The sequence below is a fragment of the Pezoporus flaviventris genome, unplaced genomic scaffold (genome assembly GCF_033815535.1).
Source record: "Pezoporus flaviventris isolate CSIRO_AGI_PZ_B2104156 unplaced genomic scaffold, CSIRO_AGI_Pfla_v1 ptg000023l, whole genome shotgun sequence".
Lineage (NCBI taxonomy): Eukaryota > Metazoa > Chordata > Aves > Psittaciformes > Psittacidae > Pezoporus > Pezoporus flaviventris.
Window position 1 is genome coordinate 11,123,960 of NW_026892571.1, and position 19,432 is coordinate 11,143,391.

The 19,432-nt window shown below is 56.3% G+C and overlaps 4 protein-coding genes across 7 annotated transcripts in view; 2 read left to right on the forward strand and 2 right to left on the reverse strand.

Annotated features, from left to right (window-relative positions):
- Nucleotides 1-222: 222 nt before the first annotated feature.
- MXD3 (MAX dimerization protein 3) lies at nt 223-1,893 on the forward strand. Of its 2 annotated transcripts, XM_061456741.1 has the most exons (5): nt 234-503; nt 583-612; nt 714-828; nt 939-1,104; nt 1,180-1,893. In XM_061456741.1, exons 1-5 carry the CDS (start codon nt 334-336, stop codon nt 1,287-1,289), a joined length of 591 nt encoding a protein of 196 aa, XP_061312725.1. In that variant the 5' UTR covers nt 234-333; the 3' UTR covers nt 1,290-1,893. The 2 variants fall into 2 exon arrangements, with proteins under 2 accessions (XP_061312726.1, XP_061312725.1); XM_061456742.1 differs by lacking the exon at nt 583-612 and having other exon boundaries at nt 223-503.
- Nucleotides 1,845-3,781, reverse strand: PRELID1 (PRELI domain containing 1). The gene is made up of 5 exons (XM_061456738.1): nt 3,586-3,781; nt 3,075-3,300; nt 2,882-2,995; nt 2,534-2,612; nt 1,845-2,120 (listed from the first exon to the last, which is right to left on the reverse strand). Exons 1-5 carry the CDS (start codon nt 3,675-3,677, stop codon nt 1,981-1,983), a joined length of 651 nt encoding a protein of 216 aa, XP_061312722.1. The 5' UTR covers nt 3,678-3,781; the 3' UTR covers nt 1,845-1,980.
- Nucleotides 3,782-3,819: 38 nt separating this feature from the next.
- RAB24 (RAB24, member RAS oncogene family) lies at nt 3,820-6,709 on the forward strand. Its single transcript, XM_061456740.1, has 8 exons — nt 3,820-4,011; nt 4,564-4,632; nt 4,753-4,831; nt 4,939-5,006; nt 5,094-5,193; nt 5,543-5,593; nt 5,694-5,756; nt 6,194-6,709. Exons 1-8 carry the CDS (start codon nt 3,895-3,897, stop codon nt 6,256-6,258), a joined length of 612 nt encoding a protein of 203 aa, XP_061312724.1. The 5' UTR covers nt 3,820-3,894; the 3' UTR covers nt 6,259-6,709.
- Nucleotides 6,681-19,432, reverse strand: part of NSD1 (nuclear receptor binding SET domain protein 1) — a 65,912-nt gene continuing 53,160 nt past the window's right edge. For all 3 annotated transcript variants that reach the window (XM_061456735.1, XM_061456736.1, XM_061456737.1), the window contains 2 exons: nt 19,081-19,285; nt 6,681-15,225 (listed from right to left, as the gene is read on the reverse strand). In XM_061456735.1, the coding sequence (XP_061312719.1) occupies nt 12,899-15,225; nt 19,081-19,285 (2,532 nt within the window). In that variant the 3' untranslated portion in view covers nt 6,681-12,898. The remainder of the gene's footprint in view (nt 15,226-19,080; nt 19,286-19,432) is intronic.

Consider the following 19,432-nt stretch of genomic DNA (forward strand, 5'->3'; position numbering starts at 1 on the left):
GGGGTGCACACGGAGGGGCGCGCTCCCCGCCTGGCCCGTGTGGACAATAACGCGTGAGCGCGCACCGGCAACCCGCACCCTCGGACACGGGCGGGAGCGGGCGCGCCGTGGGGGCGTGGCCTAGCGGCAAACGGGCGTGGTCATCCCGTAGGAGGCGTGGCCTCCCTCCAGGGGGCGTGGCCCCGCGCCGCCCCTCCCGCCGATTCAAATTTGAAGGACCCGCTTTCCCGCCCGAATTTGTTTCCCCGCCGGGCTGACGTCAGCTCCGCGGGGCGCACAGCAGCCAATGAGCACTCGTCCCGTCGTGCCGCGCCCGCTCCCCCCCCCCCCGCCATGGAGCCGGCGGCCACCAGCATCCAGGTACTGCTGCAGGCGGCCGAGTTCCTGGAGCGCCGGGAGCGCGGCGCGGCCGGAGCGCGCTCCCCGCCGGGGCTGGCCGAGGCCGAGCACGGGTACGCCTCGCTCTGCCCCACGCGGTCCCGCCGCGCCGTGGGCAGCGTCAGGTGAGCGCCGGGGATGGTGGGGACGAGGCGGGGTGGCCGCCGGTGGAGCCGGGACTGATCCCCGGGGGTTCTCCTGCAGGTCGGTGCACAACGCGCTGGAGAAGCACAGGTACCAGTGCGTGGGGGGGCGGTGGCGGGGCACCGGGTGGCCGTCTCCGTGCTTCCCTCTGCTGGGGTTGACCAGCGCATCATCGCCCACCCCGGCCGCAGGAGAGCACAGCTCCGGTGCTGCCTGGAGCGGCTGAAGCAGCAGGTGCCAGCGGGAGCAGGGCCGGCCCGTCCCACCACACTGAGCCTCCTCCACCGAGCCCGGCTTCACATTCAGGTGAGCAGGATGGCCATGGGCCCTGTGACTGGGGACCCGGCTGGAGGGCCCTGGGTGGTGACAGGGCTGCCCTGCTCGGAACTGTGCTCATGGCTCACTGAATCCTGCAGAGGCTGGAGGAGCAGGAGCTGAGGGCACGGAAGGCCAAAGACCGGCTGCGTAACCGGCAGCGTAACCTGCAACAGCGTCTGGAATGGTTGCTCTCACCCACTGCCGGGGAACGGGCACGGGCTGACAGCCTGGACTCCTCACAGCTCTCGGAGGCATCCGAGGAAGGTGAGTGAGAGAAGTGAGAGTGGGCAGGGAAGGGAAGGCTGCTGGGAGCCTGACCTGGCCTCCCCCGGTACCCAGAGGATGTTGAGATAGAGGTGGATGGCATGGCGTTCAGTGGGGACCTGCTGCCCAGCTTTGGCTCCGGGAGGGACCACAGCTACTCCAGCCCCTGCATCCCCGCGTCCTGACGGCACCTGCTGCCTTCCCTGCGCTGCCTGCCTGCCTCCCCCCGCCTGCTGCCACCGGATATGCAGGCTCCTCATGGCTGCCCGGGTAAGGGGCACCCAGCCTGGCCCCCACAGCCGGCTGCCAAGTGGCACTGGCCATGGTGCTAGGCACAAGGGGCTGGTGCAGCACTGTGGCACCCGCTGTGCACCGCAGCATGCACCAAGAGCGGCTGGAAGAGGTCCTGGCTGTGCCAGGGACACCCTCCCACTCCCCCACCATGAGGGCTGGGGGCTTCCTGGCAGGGGTGTGAAGCAGCCCTGGCCCCAGCAAACGCTGCTGTGGGAGGACTCAGCCATCCCTGGAGAGCCAGGATGGGGAAACAAATGCATTAAGCAACCTGCTTTCATGCCCCTCAACCACCCTCCTCTCTTGTACATACCCCATATTATTTTAGTAAAGGCACTTGGTGAAAATGCTGCCTGTGTCTTGCCTGTAAGCCCGGCAGCTGGACCCCCGGAGTGGAGGTAGCACTGGGCTCTGCTCTAGCTAGGCCAGCCCCAGCCAAATCAGAGATTGGAGTTGATTCTTTAATGATAATTACATCTCAGAAAGGTTCTAACAGCAGCTGATTGTCAGACTGGTACAGTTTGTTTAGAAGTACAAAACCTAAGGAGGCTCCTATCTGCTCTGGTGCAGCCTGCGCCTGGCCCTTCACACGTACTGTTTCTTCTTGGTGGCTGCCTTGCTTGCCAGGTCCTTGGCTTTCTCCGTAGCAGCCAGAGCTGTCTCCTTGGCTTTCTCGGTTGCTTCCTTGGCTGTCTCCACCAGCGTTTTATTGGCCGGAGCTTCTCCTGTAACAGGGGAGGCTGTTAACCCAGCCGCAGCAGCTCCCGCCCTGCCCCAGCTGATGCAAGCTAGACTGGCCCCGGCACCTCAGAAACTTCCCCATGCGGAAGGGAAGATGAGCCCAGGGCTCCTGACCTGCGTGCGTCAGGGCACGTCGTGAAGGGGAACTGCAGCCACATGACTGCTGCCACGTTATGTCCCCTCCTGCCTGAGCTCCACCCCTGCCTGGCCCTGTGAGCGCTGCTCTGCTCAGAGCAGGCTGTACCAAGACATGGGGGCAAAGACAAGGGACGGGGATTTCACCGTCAGATTAGTTCGAGTCATAACCTGCCCTGCCCTTGGACTGGAGTGTTCCCGGTGTGATCTGTAACACCAAGAGCCCATTCTGGTCATCACCAACCTGCCTGTGAGTGCTCACCTTGCATTCTTGCTAGCACATATTCAAATCCCTTAGTGCTCTTGGTCACGTTGCTTTTGAACCTGGCCAGACCAAACTCCTGCAAGGGAAACGTCAATGAACTGCAGGCCCAACTGTAGTCACACACAGTCCTAGGGCTTTTTTCCAGCTTGATCAGTCCTAAACATCTGGTGGGCTCATGCCCACCTGCAGTAATGGTTCTGAGTGCCCCAAGAATTTATAAGGACGGGGGAAGAGAGTGGAAAGGGTGGAGAAAACAGCACAAGGGGTAGAGCAGGGGAACAGCAGCTTTAAGGCCTCTCCAAAGAGAGGGTACCCAGCACTGCTCGAGCAGTTGGCAGCACTCACTTGGATGGCCCGCGAGACACCAAAAAGGCTGGAGGAGACCCAGGCTTCTCGCTTGACCTCGGTCCAGTTGCTGTTCTCGGGGTTCACCTGGTACACACAGCGCTCCTCCACCACCTGCATGAGACACAACCGGCTGTGGGCACTGCCCAGCGCCTGCCACCGGGCTGCACCCTGCCGGTGGGTGGTCACCTACCATGAGACGCGCATGGTTGATGTTCCAGGTGAACGTGGTCATGGTTCGGTTCTTGGGGTCCACGATAGAGTCCTCCAGGATGTAGACGGAGTGGGCGACGTTGGCTGGGAAGAAGCGCTCTGCCCAGCGCGGCATCCGGTTGGTCTTGGTGAGGAGCCGCCGGGAGAGCAGCTTGTGGTCCGGCGTCACCTCCCGGTGCACGATGTCTTCGGTCAGGACATGTTTGCTAATGTGAGGAAGAAACATCAGCCCACGCTCCCAGCCAGGAACGCCGCTGCCTGGCAGCCACCAGGCACAGCAGGGTGGGGAGAAGAGCTGCGGTGTTAAGGGGGGGGGACGACCAACTGCCCCTGGCGTGGGGCATGCACCCCACAGGAAAATGGGGGGTGCAGGCAGCGGCCCTGCGCCGTAGGGCGAAAAAGAGCTTTGGGAAGAGGGGCCGAAGCACGGAGGACCCGCGAAGGGGTGCAGGGACCCGCGGGGCAGCGCTGGGGGCCCGTCCCCGGCGCACCTGTAGGGGTTGGGGTATCGCTGCCAGAAGGCGGCGAAGACCTGGTCCCAGGGCCCCTTGAGGACGCTCAGGCTGGCGCAGTACTTCCCCATGGGCCGCCGCCGCTCAGGGCCGCGCCGCCGCGCCCGCTCCGCACCGCGCCTGCTGGGCGGCCGCCATGCGGCCCTGCGCCCGCCCCACCGCCACCGCCGCCGCCGCCGTCGCGCACTTCCGGCCGCGCACTTCCGCTTCCCCCCACTTCCAGCTCGGCCCCGCCGCTTCCGCCGTGCCCCGGTGCCGGCCCCGCCCCGCGGCGGCGGCGGCGCGAGGATGAGCGGGCGGCGGGTGGACGCGAAGGTGGTGCTGCTGGGGCAGGAGGGCGTGGGCAAGAGCAGCCTGGTGGAGCGCTGCGCGCACCGCCGCTTCCGGCCCGGGCCCTACCAGAACGTGAGCACCGGCACGCGCGGGGCGCTCCACGCGAACGCGTCCCCTCGGGTCCCCACCGCGTGTCCCCGGCCTGGGTCCTGCCGCGTCCCCCCGGGTCGGATTCCCCGTACTCCCCGGGCCGCTTCCCCTGTGTTCCCGGGCCGGTTTCCCCTGTGTTCCCGGCCAGGTTTCCCCTGTGTTCCCGGGCCGGTGTCCCCTGTGTTCCCGGGCCGGTGTCCCCTGTGTTCCCGGGCCGCTTCCCCTGTGTTCCTGAGCCGGTGTCCCCTGTGTTCCCGGCCAGGTTTCCCCTGTGTTCCCGGGCCGCTTCCCCTGTGTTCCTGAGCCGGTGTCCCCTGTGTTCCCGGGCCGCTTCCCCTGTGTTCCTGAGCCGGTGTCCCCTGTGTTCCCGGGCCGCTTCCCCTGTGTTCCTGAGCCGGTTTCCCCTGTGTTCCCGGGCCGCTTCCCCTGTGTTCCCGGCCCGGTTTTCCCCTGTGTTCCCGGCCAGGTTTCCCCTGTGTTCCCGGGCCGGTGTCCCCGGGCCGTTCCCCACCGCTCCTCCTGCTTCTCTTCCAGACGATCGGGGCCGCCTTCGTGGCCAAGGTGATGTCTGTGGGGGACCAGACAGTGACCCTGGGGATCTGGGTAAGAGCGGGCAGTACCGGCACCCCGGAGGAACTCCCGGGGCCGCCCCCAGTGCCGCTCCGCTGGCGCGGGGACCCGTAGGCCCACCCCCCGTGCTGATCGTTCCCCTGTCGCCCCCAGGACACGGCCGGCTCGGAGCGGTACGAGGCCATGAGCCGCATCTACTACCGCGGGGCGCGGGCTGCCATCGTCTGCTATGGTAAGGGCACGGTGCCGAGGGATGAGAGAAGCCGGTGGCTGCGGAGGTCCCGGGCTGGGGATCTCGGCACCGGCAGGGGACGGGCAGCCCCTGACGCTCTCCCGCAGATCTCACCGACAGCGGCAGTTTCCAGCGCGCCAAGTTCTGGGTGAACGAGCTGCAGAACTGCGAGGAGGTAACGGGCCCGGGGGGGATCACCGAGGGGCCGGGACCCGGCGGCGGTGCCACGACCGTGTCCCTGCCATCCCTCTGCCTGCCGCAGGGCTGCCGGATCTACCTGTGCGGTACCAAGAGCGACCTGCTGGAGGAGGACAGGAGGAAGCGGGGCGTCGACTTCCACGATGTGCAGGACTACGCTGACGGTACGGCCGGGCTCTGCGTGGGGTCGGAGTGCTGGTGGCTGGGCAGCGGGTGAGCAATGGAGCTGCTGCCTCCGGCTGGGAGGTGCGAGGGGCTCTGCCCTCACCCTGGATCCGCAGCAGATCCGGGGGCGCCTGGTGCCGAGGCTCCCTGAATGGTGAGGTCCTGGGCATGGCATGTCCTGACACGGGCAGGCATGCAGCCAGCGGGGACAAGGGGACAGGAGCATGGAGCCCTGCCCTGGGTTCCTGCCAGCAGCCATCGTGCCCAAGGGTTGACTCTGGGGGGGACTGAGCCTGTGTGGCCGTGTCCTGCTCCTATAGCAGGGGCTAACCTGGGCCCTCACTGCAGAGATCAAGGCCGAGCTTTTCGAGACCTCCAGCAAGACGGGACAGAGTGTGGGTGAGTTGCCTCTTGCTGCCGGCTGTACCCTGGGCTCTGCCTGGCCAGGGGCTGCCCGCACCCATCCTGCTGGCACCCACCCTGCCCGCTCTACCCACAGATGAGCTGTTCCAGAAGGTGGCTGAGGACTACGTCCACTTCACCACCTTCCAGGTGATGACAGGTGAGCAGGCAGGACCCAGCCCTCCCCGGGCACCCTCTCCCATGTCAGGGGGTGCACGTCCTCCTGGGGAAGGGGCAGAGGACTAGTGCTGTGGCTCCGTGCTGGGGGTTGTCCCATGGAGCTTTGGTGCCATTGTGGTGTCCAGATCCCTGCTCAGGCCAGGTTTGGCCTGTCCGTCTAACAGCCATGAGTGGCCTTTGAACAGGCAGTCAGCATTGCTGGGCCATGGGAGCGGCTCTCAGCTCTGCACCAGGCCTGTCCAGGCGTGCTCACCGCAGTGACACCTCTATCCCTGGGTTGTGCCGTGGCCATGAGCCCTGCCAGGGCACCAAACCCCTCCCTTTGAGACCTGCCAGGGCCCAGATCCAGGACTGGCAGCGTTCAGGCTCCCGCATGGTGTGGATGTGCCGGCAGCCTGTGCCCCTGCTCTCTTCCAGAGGACAAGGGTGTCGACTTGGGCCAGAGGAGCGGTTCCTACTTCTACAGCTGCTGCCACCACTGACACCTCCTGCCAGAAGGGAACCACTGCTGCTGCCCGGTGTGCGCTGGGCTCCGTTTTTTTACCTGCTGTGTTTTAGCTGTATGGGCCCCTCTGCAATGTGGCAGCAGCCACATGGACTGCTCTGAGCAGCAGAGGCTGTGCTGTGGTGCTGGGACCTGCAGCCGGCATCCCCGGGGACCCTCTCCCTGCCACCTGGAACTGCAGGAGCTGCTTCCTCAGGTCACTGCTGGGGCCCAGCCGTGGCCGTTAACTTATTCTCTTGGAGATGCTGCCCGATTCTTTGCAGATTTATTTAAGCGTCTTCTCTTGAGATGTACGATGTAAATAAATGCATTGTGGTCTGAGCCAGTGCCAGGGCTCTCCCATCCCTGCTGGGGTCTCCCCACACCCCCCCATTCACCAAGACAAACCACAAGCAGACATCGAGAGTAAAGTTAAACTTTACTTTACAGTAATTTTTCTTCTATATACAAAGAATTACAGTACATGTTCTGGGAGCACCTGGGCAGGGCAACCCTCTTTTCATTGTAAGTTTCACATACACAGCCACCAGTCTAAGGGGAGCAAAATTAAAGTAATCAATGGTCCAAGACTCTCCCCTTTTCCCTCTTCCCAAAATAACATACATGCTAGAAATATGTAGGTCTCACCCACTCTGGCATCCTTGCTTAGAACCGACCAACAAATCCCAGCCAGGGCAGTCTCTTGCCTCAAGCTGGGCACCTCAGCACCCACTGCCCTTCCTCCGGATGGAACCCTGCAGGTGAAATCCCTCCTGCCAACACCCCATGGGCAGCACACCTCCGAGGGGAGGAATGCAGCGTGGGGCTGTTCACACCATGGCTCCCCACTCCTCTGAGCAATCCTGCTCACGGCCTCAGCACAACTTACGCTGCTGCTACAGGTGACTCCCCCCATGGCCCACTTCCCTGGAAGCCCCCAGCGTAGCCGGCCGCCAGGAGCCCAGCAAGCACACGTGGCACCGGAGCTTGGATGGGGACACGAAGCCAGGTGCGGTATCCGACACGGTTGGCCAGCAGGCTGGGGGGTGGTGAACCTGGCACCGCGGTTAAACAGGGCCAGGAGAGCTGCTGCTGAAAGGCTTCTGCCCATCACAGGGAGAGCTGCTCCCTGCCAACACATCTGACCTCCTCCCAGCCTCAGCACCAGCCGTGCTCTGCCTTGAGCCTCCTGGTGCTGCTGCTTTGCTTTATAACAAGTTCCCAGTGTCTAAAAAAAATCCACAAACCCCAGTTCCTTGAAGTCAACAACTTGGAAACATCAGAAAGGAAAAAAACAAAAACCAATAAAAACCTGAAACCAGCTCAGTACCAAACGGACACAAAGAACATGCAGTTAGCGGATGCCTGCCTTGCTTCACGTGGCTCCACTTGCTCCCTCTGCCCATGGGGCCCACTAGCACACTGGTTTGAGTCTCAAAACCATCCTGAACTGAAGGAACCGAGTCACGCCTCATCCTGTTTCTATCACAGACACTGAAGCCCAGCCCCAGCTATTGGGATGGGATTCGACTGGTAAAGAAACCTCCACACTGTGGGCCTGGAGCCAAGTTCAGCCCTACCGCGCTGAGCTGCCGATGGTTTACAATAGCACCACAATAGCCCAAGTGCTTCGCCAAGGGCAAACTGATTAAAACTTTACCTTGAAATAGGACATAGCAACACCCATTTCTCAGATTTCCCTAGGAGGTAGATTCAGTGCCATAGGGGCTTCCACCCTGGAATTTCCACCTGGAAAATCCCACCCAGGGATTTCCACCTGGAGTGGAAATCTTGCCTTTTCCCAGCTCCTGCTAAGCGAGGGCACTGCCACCCCCAGGCGAGACTCCCAGGCAAGTGGTGGCGTGGTCCCCAAGCTCCAGCATCCCATATCCTGAGCCCCGAGCACCCGTCAGCCCAGCTGTGCTGCTGCAAGAGGCACAGCCTTGGCTGCAAATGCTGCCACCAGCATTACCGCTATCACAGGGGAGGGGTCAGCACAAAGCCCAGGCCCCCTGTGTACTCTCAAGAGTAGCTGCAGGGTTTGCCACTTTGCTTTAACACTCACTGGCTGGCAAAGGCTGAAAAGCCTCATCGGTAATTTAGGGCAAAGCACATTACAAGCAGGTTACAATTATGGTTATTCCAAACACCAAGCAAAATCAGAAGTTAAGGCTGAAATTAAAAATAAATGGAAAGCGCTGAAGGTCTGAGGTTTCCCAAACTCCCCCTGCCTTGTCCCAATGCTGGCTATGGTGTCAGGGAGGAGCAGTGCACATCCACAGCATGTTCAGGTTAAACCTCTGCCGAGAAGCATCAGGGTTAGGACTGCTTTTTCTTCCTTTCATTCTGTGAAACTGAGCTGAAGCTCTTCTAGCATCCTCAGTCCACATCATTTCACCTTAATAAGTTACTGTCCTTCAGATCCAACCGTCTCAGCTCTGGAGTTTCAACCACAGCCACTTTCAAAGCCAAGCCTCTGCCTGCAGGGGGTTTGACCCTGAATTACAATGCCTGCTCCTGCAGTACCACCCAGATACCTTGTGCATTGAAGTGAATCTGGTTCTTGTGAGGTTTACTTTGTTGAATACAAAGAGTTTTAACTTGAGAACAGCAATAAAGCAAGCTACCATGAGCTAGGTGGTATGTGAAGATGTGCACGAGGGGATTATCCCTTACAGTGGTCTCTTTTCTGCCAGACTCACCTAGATTCACTCTGCCTCTGGCTGGCAGAGGCCCTCCTCCATCTCCAGTGTTAGCTGGGACTCTCCTGCCCTGTATGGAAATCCACCACTACTGCAGGTCCTGCTGTGTTATGGAGGCCACAGCCAGGGACCCCAGCCCTCTGCTCGGAGCAGGATTGTTGACCAGCAGAACAAACCCTTCATCCCCTTCAGAACTGGTAAAGCAGAGCCAGTCCTAAAGCAGGGATGAGCTCAAAAGCCTGAGAAGTTCTCCCCTGAGCCTTCCTGGGACAGCAGAGAAAGAGACAGAGCTCTGAGCAGAACTAATGACACCCTTGATTCTTCTTCCATAACTCTCCACAACTGTGAATCAACACGAGTCACCTCACACACCTCGGGTGCGATTACTGCTGATTGTTAGTGGCCAAGTGATCAATCAGATCCCTCCAACACAGCAGAAAAACACCACGGCCTTGGTCATGGAGCTGTAGCAAAGCTCGCCCAGCCCAGGGCGAGGGCTCAGGGAGGCTGAGCAGAGCTGCAGCAGTTCCTCTCCTGCAGGAGCAGTTTGCAGAGAGTATGTGTTAATCTGCTGCGTTCTTCTACCTTAAAACCCCCGTGATTCAAAGTGGCTCAACTCTGAAGGCAGCAAAGTGCAGGAAGGAACCCAACTACTTCAGTACAGACATCGCCCTCTCCTCCTCCAAGGAGCCACGAACAGCATGAATCACCTCAAGTGCTGCAGAAGCCCACGTTTCCTTTGTGGGGGGTTTCTTGCCCAGATCTGTACCTTGGCTCATGCTCCCTGCTGCTGAAGGCAGGCAGGGCAGGGCTGCTGGGACCTATTTCCATGTCTGGTCAGGCCCTGCTGGTCCTGTTGAGGTGGCCCAGGACAGCCAGCCACCACCACAGCACCACTACTCCTCTTGCAAGCCCTGGGTGCACCTGAAAAGCCCTCCTGATCTGACACAGCATCGCCCAGGGGCCCAGCGAGGGCAAGGAAGGAAAAGCAGCTCACTGGCTTCCCCCTGCAATGATGTTTCCAAATGCCAATTTTACTGAGCAGCCTCGCAGCTACGCCGAAATCAACTTCCCAACAGCAGCTGAAAAGCAGTAAAAGCCAAAAACCTGGATGCTCATGGAAGAGGCAAGAGGGAGACAAGAAGAGAGGTGGGGTACAGAGAGACATGAGGAATAAGGCTGTGGGTTTGAAATGCCATGCAACGGTTCAATCCACATTCACTGTTCAGAACAAGCTTTTGGGGAAGAGCCTGCTGCGTGAAAGGCCACTGCTGCCACGAACCTCACCCTACAGCGAGCACACCATTGACAGAAGGGATTTTTTCAAACCTGCACTGAAGAGAACGTCTCCATTTTACAGATTTAAAAAAGCCTGCACCAAAAATATTCACAGTTTATTTTTTTTTCATGGAACAAGGAACTAGTGAACACGTGACAATGCGAAGCGGAGGTGGACAGAGCAGCGCAGACACCTTTCTGGTTACAGCTGTAGCTGGCTGGGCGGCTGGCACGGAGGTAACCCTACTGACACAATCTACATGACTAAGTCCAGCTCACAGGAAGGCCTATAAAGGAAAAGTCAAGGTTTATTTTCCTTCTCACACATGATAAATACTGAAGAGACCGAACATCAGCGCCTTTTTTTTTTTCTTTTTAAATTTTGTTTAAAAAGAGTTAATGAATGCCCTTAGATTTCTCTTCTCTGAGGAGCTGTCCTGATTCTCTTTGTGCAGGAGTCACGCAGAAACGCAAGCTGCTTGCATTTCCCCAGTTTCAGCAGCAAGCAGGAACTGACCTGCCAGTCTTCCCGGAAAAAAACCCAACATCAAACAGGAAGTTTCCATAAGCCATAAAGCTGTTTGAAGTCACTAGCTATTCTACAAAGGATCTGAAATGATTTGGACTAGAGAAGAGATGCACCATAGCACTGGTAATGTCCCTTCGTGCCCAGCGCACACAGGCTTTAACAGCAGGACATTTGTCTTGGGGTGCACACATCAGAAAAGGAGAATGGATTGGGATTTGTCTCAGTACAAGTGCCTGCCTCCCTTCATAGTAAACCACAAAGCTCGTGACCATCTGCTCTGGGAGCAGCAGGCACTTGCAAGCCAGGTGGGAACAAAGATCTGCTCCCACGTCAGAAGGAGAGGGTCAGCCTGGAGCTAGTGCTCCTCTTTCCACAGAGAGACCCGCAGATCAGCCTGGAAGGACAAGGATACACTGGAGCTGCACAAGGGTCTGGCGGTGGGCACGGAGATCCGAAGCTGCGGTGCCTGGATCCACGGAGCTCAGACAAGCCACAGAGGTAATGCGTTGTGAGAGTGGGAGAGTGCGCTGGTCAGCAGCGTGTGCCGGTCAGCAGCGCTTCCTTGGCACGACACCAGCCCCATCCAGCCCGAGCAGTGCCACCAGGGAGGCCAAGCCCGTCCTCCTCCTGCCTCTGGGTGCTGGAAGTCACAAGGTGCCACTCTGCAGGTCCCTGGGACTCTACTGCTTGTCCCACGAGTACCATGGCCAAGTGAACTGCTTCAATGCTTGAATGAACAGCTTTCAGCAGGCCTAGTCTGGGGCACCAGCCTGATGACCACCACGTACTAAGCATCTCCTTAACTGGAAAAGGGAGAAGAGGAAAGAAGAAAGCCAGCCAGCTGCTGAAGCCCACCGTGTTCCAGTGTGAGAACTATTCAGTTGGAAGGACACACGCACGCACACACACACACACGCACACACAGTCCAGTTAATTCAAGTCTCCTTTGGTTGTAGAAGAGTTAAACCAGAAGCTACCCAAGGGGATGGTGTTGAGATGGGTCTTGATACAGCTACAGCACCCTTGCCTCCACACTGCGTAGCGAAAGGTACAGGCTTCCTATGCAGCTCGGCAGCATGTCCTGCTGCTGCGAAGACCAGGTACGATTGTGAACACGTCTTGAAAGCGTCTGGGGCAAGGGGAGAAAAGACTGCTCAGTCTGCTGGCTCACGGTGATGACACAAGAAGAGACTGGATGGGAATCTGAAAGGGAGCACCACCACCCTGCTGGGGTGGTGCTTAGCACCTTGGGGAAACCCACTCTGCCCTACTCTGCTACTGCTGCTTTATAGGTCACAATGCTTTCAAGTGCAGGAAACACTCCGCGTGTCCTGTGCTTAAGGATTAAGACACAAGGATGAAGAAAGTGCCAGATGACTTCTTCCAAGATCTCTCTTTTCCCTGGTCTCCTTCAAATTCTCCGTTTCTCAGGCCTGGCCACTTGCAGCTGTGTACAACGGAGCCTGAATAGATACTGTCTATTGCTGGAGTAAACTGTACCTACCGAGTGCAGCGCACTCCTCTCCCAGCTCAACTGGAGATGACAACTGTCCACCAGTGAACCACGCACACAGCACGTCCCAGTGAACATACGGACAAACCTCGCAAAGCAACACCCTGCAGGGACAGAGACCTGGGCAGACGATGGATAAACCCCTTCTCTGTTGCTACAGAATCTAGCAAGAGCATACATACACCTGACTGCTCATGGCCTGATCCTGAAACAGCTCCACTCCCAGAGCAGCCTGACTCTCAATACAGGAAGAAGAGCAAGGCCCCTGGCTGTACCTGGGAACCCGCCTGTGAATCAGACTTGGAGCTCAAACACACTGCATCAGTAATGTGACCATTTCAATGGAACTGGAGATTTTTACCCAGAGCGGACTCTTTATTTCAGCGTTACCATTTGCAAAAGGAAGAGGAAAAGGTCACAGATGCTCTCTTCCTTTGGCTGGGCCACACTCAGACTTAAGAGAATGTCCTTGCTCGTGTCACAGGAGAATATGGATAGGATGTGCATGGGTTAGGGGCTGGGCTCAGGGAAGTGAATAAAAAACAAAAGACCAAAATAAAGATTCCCCCTCCCTAAACATTGAAAGACTGAAACCTGCCTCCCATATTCACCAACCTCACTTTGGCTCTGAGTTGGCCAACTCACGACAGACAGAATCCTGGTTACGGGCTAGCGCTGTGTTTTGTTCAGGCAAAGGGTCCTGCCCCCGAGGAGTCTGTGGTTTTCCACTCAGCCAAGAAATCTGGTCAATAGTCTGAACGTTCGTGACAAGCCACTGCATCTGCTCCGGGGGCAATGGCGCTTCCCTGGCTGGCCGAGGGGTCTGCTCAAACACACACAATCTCTCTGATGTCCAAGGGGTTTGCTCTGCTGGGGCTGAGGCCACTTCCCAGCTGGGCTGAAGGGTTGGCTCCGGTAGCTTCTCTGCTGTCCTGGGGGGCTGCTCTGCAGGCGTCAGGGCTTTTGCAGTGGGCCAGTGGGTTTGCTCATGCATCTGGAGTTTCTCTGTAGGCCAAGGTACCTGTCCGACATGCAGCACTGCCTTCCCAGCAGACCAAGAGATCTGCTCGCCTGCTAACATAGTCCTCTCCTTCTGCTGGGGACTGAGCTCCACCGCTGGAGCTCCTCTCTCCTTCAGCTGAGCATTCTGGTCGACAGGCCGCAGCGCCTTCTCTGACAGCAACAGCCTCGGAGCCGACACAGCCAGAGGCTTGTCCAAGACTTGAGGTCGAGGAGCCACGGCAGCAGCCAGCTTGTCCGACGACTGGGGCCACGGGGCTGTAAGAGTGAGAGGCCTCTCCAGGAGCTGAGGCCGAGCCACCCCAGAGCCGAAAGCCTTCTCTGGAGGCAGGACCCGCAGGGCCCCGGTCTCAGCAGCCTTGTCCGCAGGCAGCGGCCGCAGCACCCCGGGGGTGAGTGCCTTCTGTGTGAGCGGGATGCGCAGGGCCCCTAAGCTGAGAGCCTTCTCCATGGGCAGGATGTGCGGCGACCGGGAGCCAGTGGCCTTCTCCAGAGGCACGGGCCACGGCGCCGCTAAGCTGGGAGCCTTCTCTGTGGGTAGGGTCCGTGACATACCCAGGGCAGGAGCCTTCTCTGGAGGTAGGGGACGGGATGCCTCAGAGCTCGGAGCCTTCTCTGTGACTGGAACCCGCACTACCCCGGAGAAGGAAGCCTCTGTAGGCAGGGGCCGTGGAACAACCAATCCAGAAGCCTTCTCCATGGGCAGGATCCGTGAGACCACAGAGCCAGGGACTTTTTCAATGGGCAGAGGCCACAGCACCCCAGGAGCTGGAGCCATCTCCAATGCTGACACCTGTGACACCACAGAGCTGGGAGCCTTTTCCACAGACTGAGTCTGCAGACTCTGGGCAGAAGCTTTGCCCAGCAGCTGAATCTGCTCAGCCACAGAAGGCTCATCCACTGGCTGGCACTGCAGGGTCCCTGCTGTGGCAAGATGTCTGTCCGACAGTTGAGGATGCAGGCATTCAGCAGGGAACTCATCCAGCAGCTCTGGCTGCTGGCTCCTGGTGTCAAGGAGAGACTCGTCTGGTAACGCCAAAACTCCAGGGGTGGCAGGAGGCTCATCTGACAGCTGGAGCTGCAGGGCACCAGCAGTAACCAGCGACTCGTCTGACGACTGAGGAGATCCTGGGGATGTGCTGGGCAGATGAGGCTGTGAGGCATCACTGGAGGACTCATCCAGCGGCCAGAGCACTGCGTTGGTGGGAGGTTTGTCAGGCTGCTGAGGCTTCAGTGCTAAGATGATGGGCTGCTTCTCTGACTGCAGCCTTAGGGACAGGGCAGCCTGGGGCTTGTCAGCTGGCTGCAAGCGGAGTGACAGGGTGGTGGGAGGTTTGTCTGAAGGCTGCAGCCGGAGTGACAGGGTGGTGGGGGGTTTGTTGGATGGCTTCAGCCTCAGTGACAAGGTGGTGGGGGGTTTATTTGATGGTGGCAGTCTCAGTGCCAGGGCAGCGGGTGGTTTGTCTGGTGGAGGCAGCTTGAGGGCCAGCGTGGTAGGGGGCTTGTTTGACGGCTGCAACCTCAGGGCTAGGGTGGTGGGGGGTTTGTCTGATGACGGCAGCCTTAGTGCTAAGGTAGCGGGGGGCTTTTCTGGTGACTGCAGTCTGAGGGCCACAGACTGAGGTAGGCTGTCCAGAGGCTGAATGCTCAGGTCTGTGTCTGCAGGTGGCTGCTCCGGTGGCTGGGTTTCCTCATCATTAGTCAGGTCTTCTATGGGAGGCACAAACTCACGGATTTCTCCTGGCTCTAAAGGGTTAGGACCACAGGGATCATGCTCTGTGCAGCTTAAACGTCCATCCAGCTTGGAGATGAAGAGCATGCCTTCTCGGTGCTGCTTGCAGAAAGACCTGGGGCACATCTCGCAAAAGGAAGCTGCTTCCTTACTACACACATCACACTGATGCCATGGGCACTCCCATTTTCCTGCAGCACAGGAGAAAGAAAAAGGTACCTTAGGATTGGTACAACAGGAAGAGACAAGACCTTAGGCAAAAGCAGTTAAGGGAGAGTGGAAACACCCTGTAATACTCCCATACACCTCTACATGTCCTCCTTAGTTTCTGCCATAGCTCCCAGGTTTGATGGGCAGTTAACAGGAACCTGCATCTTCAGCAGCAACAAGGGCAATGACACTCCTGACAAACACAAGCCATGCCATAGCAGACCAAAAGCCCATCTGGCTCCAGCATGACACTAACCAATTCAGGTGCCTAAAGAAGAGTAGACACCACCCAGCTTGCATATCTCTGTGTCTCTGATTTCCCCAGCCAGCAACAGTGGTATCTGTACAGTACATCCAATGGACTTTTTAAAACAGATGTGTCAGGTTCACCTAAGTCTTTGCTATTCTGGGTCAATGACCTGCCTTCCTGTTTATCAGAGAGAAGTAGTGAGGGCAGTGATCTCAAGGGAGTAAGTTTCTGTTGTACCCGAGGCATTTTCCTTAACCTCTGTGTATAGCCAGAATAAACTTGCTTCTTAATACAAAGCCAAGCTTCTCCCTCCTAAGGAGCTCCATGTTCACACTGAATCTCTTCACCACCACTATCAACACCATCACACAGGGAAAAAACATTACACTTCAGAGATTGCTGCTTCTTAAACTTGTAGATGACCTCACTGCTTCAACCCCCTGCTCTCCCACCCAAGGCTGCTGCTGTCTCTACCAAATGCTTCTCACCAGTTCACAGACACCAGGAACAGTGAGACCATTTGCACCCACGTTACAGGATGCCAAGTTCCTGACCTCTCCCCATAGGACCAGTGTAGCTGCCCCTCCAAATACACCTCCTGCCCCCATGCTCCTCCATGCCCACCCGGCTCCCTGCTTTGCAGGGAAGCACAGCTCCTAGGGAGCAGCCCTCACACAGGCAAATGCTCAGAGCACAAGTGATGGAGCGTTGCTGCACCACCAGTCTGGCCAGAGCACTTCCCATCCTCCCTGAACCAGGCCCATGCATCTGTGGCTTTGGCTACCAGCATTTTCCAGGGAGGCTGGAAGAGAGCACGACTGCAGCATGGCACTGAGTAGCTATGCGCATCTCTCAATGCACTTGTGCAACATCAGTTTTCCACTCCCCTCTCTCATGCTGATTTTCCCCCAGGGCTGAAGACAACATGCAGCATGTTCTTCCTCTCCTTTGAAGCCTGTCCAAGGCTTCTGTTCCAGTCCCAAAATAGGTACATCACTTTTCTATGTCTCTTCCAATTTTTCAGCACTTTTCAGAGCAGGGATGTTTAACACTACATATGGTTTACCCCTTCCAGGCTCATGGTGCTGCAGCACAGGCTGTTGCTGCTCCCTCCACACCATCAACATTCCAGAGAGCCACACTCAACAGTCACTTTGGCCACTGGAAAGACTCTGAGGCTATTATTACAGAGGTCATTTGTAAGGATGGAAAAATAAAGTCAAAAGCTGCCAGTATACTGCAGGAAAGATAAATCCTATCAAACCACTCTAATGGTCTTTGACAGGATAAAAGGCCTAATGAATAATCGGCCTCTCCAGAGACAGCCAGGAGCTCTTGGAAGCAAGATCGCACAATTAGTAAGATGCAAACAAGCAGGAAATTCCAATTACTCCACAGCAATGCTCCTGGCAGAGGAAACATTTGCAGGAAAAAGTGCTGAACCTTTCATGTCCTGCACGATACTCTAAGGAACAGGCTATAAAAATAACAGCCCAGGAGTAAAATGCTTACAACTGACTGAAAAGTTATTCTCAAAAACCCAGGTATTAATGATCTCCTGGCAAACTGAGGAGGCATTTTCAGTGACATCCTGCAGGAGTCTATTTTAGTCTGTATTTGAATTCACATTTCTGGAAGCAGAACAGCAAAGAGTCTTGCAGAAACGGGCAGATAACAACAGGACTGTGAAGGACTGCGGATATGCAGCTAGATAGGCTCAGAATTTAAACTGGACAGATGCTCTTGCACCAGGAAAAGTGCAATTAAATAAAGACTAATGCAAAGCAGGACTGCAGGAGGAAGAAAGGAAGTATGTGAAAAGCAATCAGCGTAAAGACTCAAGGATGAAAGGGCAAATCATAGACATCACAAACATTAAAAGTTATTTTTGCAAAACAAGTCAGATCTCATTTCTTGAGAAACCTTCTCTAAAACACGAACTATGTTACTCTCTTCTGCTGGGGTTAGCAAGGCCTTGGCTGCAATGCTGCTAAAAATCAAGTTACTAGGTCTAAAAATGTGCAGACAAACGGGACACAGTCCAGAGCAGACCAAGAACAGTAGAACAGGAGCTGCAAGAAGAGGCTGTGTTTGTTTAAGCTGGAAAAGGACTAAGAGAGATCACAGCCTTCCAGTATGTAAAAAACTGGATACTGGAGAGCTGGCAAACCTTTGTTTGTTCAAATGAGGCTGTTAGGAGAAACGTTTCAAATGGGAAGCAAGGGAAAGGCGGGATTCTCCTTTACTGGGGACTTTGAAGCAGGGGAAAACCTGCCAGGATGTTACAGAGCCCTGTTTTAGCACATGAAAATAAACAGGAAGGTGATATTCAGGGCTCCCTCACCTGGAATGTTGACGTTCCATAGGAATAACCTGCACTCCCACTGGCTTTTACAGTGTTTGCTCAATGAGCAACCCAAGCTCTTCCACACAAACGCCTTATTCTCCCCCAGACTTAACACACAGCATAATTTCTGTCAGCTACAAAATACTCTACTAGCCCTCCTACACCTCTTGCCAAGTTACGGCTAGAGATGCTGAACACCCAGTTCTCGCTCCCTGTAGTGCAGTGAGACTCTCTTGACAGTTACTTCCAGAGCTCACTCAGCTCCATGTTTCTCACCTGCCTCCAGTGGGTTCAGAAACACTGCAGAGCTGCACATGGAGCTTCTAATTACGACAATGCTTTCAGTATTGAATCAAAGATTTACAACCCCCTAAACAAATTATTTTAATGCAGTTGCTTGTATTAACCAAATTTATTATCTTAGCAAAAGCTCCTAAATTAGGGTTGATGAGTTACTGTACCTAAAAAATTGTCATCTAGTACTGATTATATTCTTACCATTTAATTTTTCAGGAACTTGATGCTGTATCAGCTTTCCCATGCTCCTGGCCTGGCAGACATCAGGCTAACTGGACTACCAAGACTCGGGTCACACTTTTTCACTTTTTGAGCATTGCTAAACCTGAACACTCATTAAAGGTTGCAGAAACTCCTGTTAGTAACCTATTAGTGAACTCAAAGCTGGTTTATCACTCATACACAGAGCCTGTTTCTTTGTCTGTACCCAACCAGAAGTACTTTTGGAATATTTTCTCTTTTTATTTCAAATTTCTGCCCCCATTTCACCACAAACTAGGAGATGCTTTGATACTGTTCTCTTCCTTTACTATGAACTCATGGCTGTTCAGACATCTAACACATTCTTCTGTGACTCCTATTTTCCACCAGTGCTTTTCCTTACACCATTCAACTCACTCAATGGCCTTCAACTTTGGGAAAATAGCCAATCTGAGGAACCAGTATCTCAGCTGTCATTGGGACTGTCCTTTGCCAGGCCCCAAGGATGGGGTCGGCTCATAAGTACCATTTTTAGGCAAGAACCAGGTGCCCCTTGAGCAATTAATTCACTTTTTTGCAGGCACACTGGGGTGAAAACTAGGGCTGTATCATACGGACCATGTAAGAAAGATTTCTCTAAACCCTGAGATGCTGTGAAGTGAGTGCAAGGTGATGAGCAGCACCTGGGACACCGAGTCAACACCACGACCCAAGCAGAGCCTAGCCATGCGGAGCACTGACCTGCAGGTCTCTTGGTCAGGTTGAGGCAGTCTGCATGGTACACCTTGGGGCAGCCTGGCTTCTTACAAGAAACCAGTTGCCCTCCATCTCCACAGCTGAAACACTCGTCCTCTCGCTCCTTCATCACCTCCGCCTGCGACCTGCGCTTCATCTGCGGGCGTCTCTTTAGCTTCTTGGACTTTTCCTCATTGAGGTTGGGCTGGCTCTGTGGGTGAGACAATGTCAGTTAATGCAGGTTTCTGCCCCTTCCATCTCCTCCCTTCTTGCTACAGCGGAGGTAACTGCAAACCCTGCAAACAAAAACCCCACTGCCCGCTGTACCTGAAAGCGCATGTATGTAGGATCTCTACAT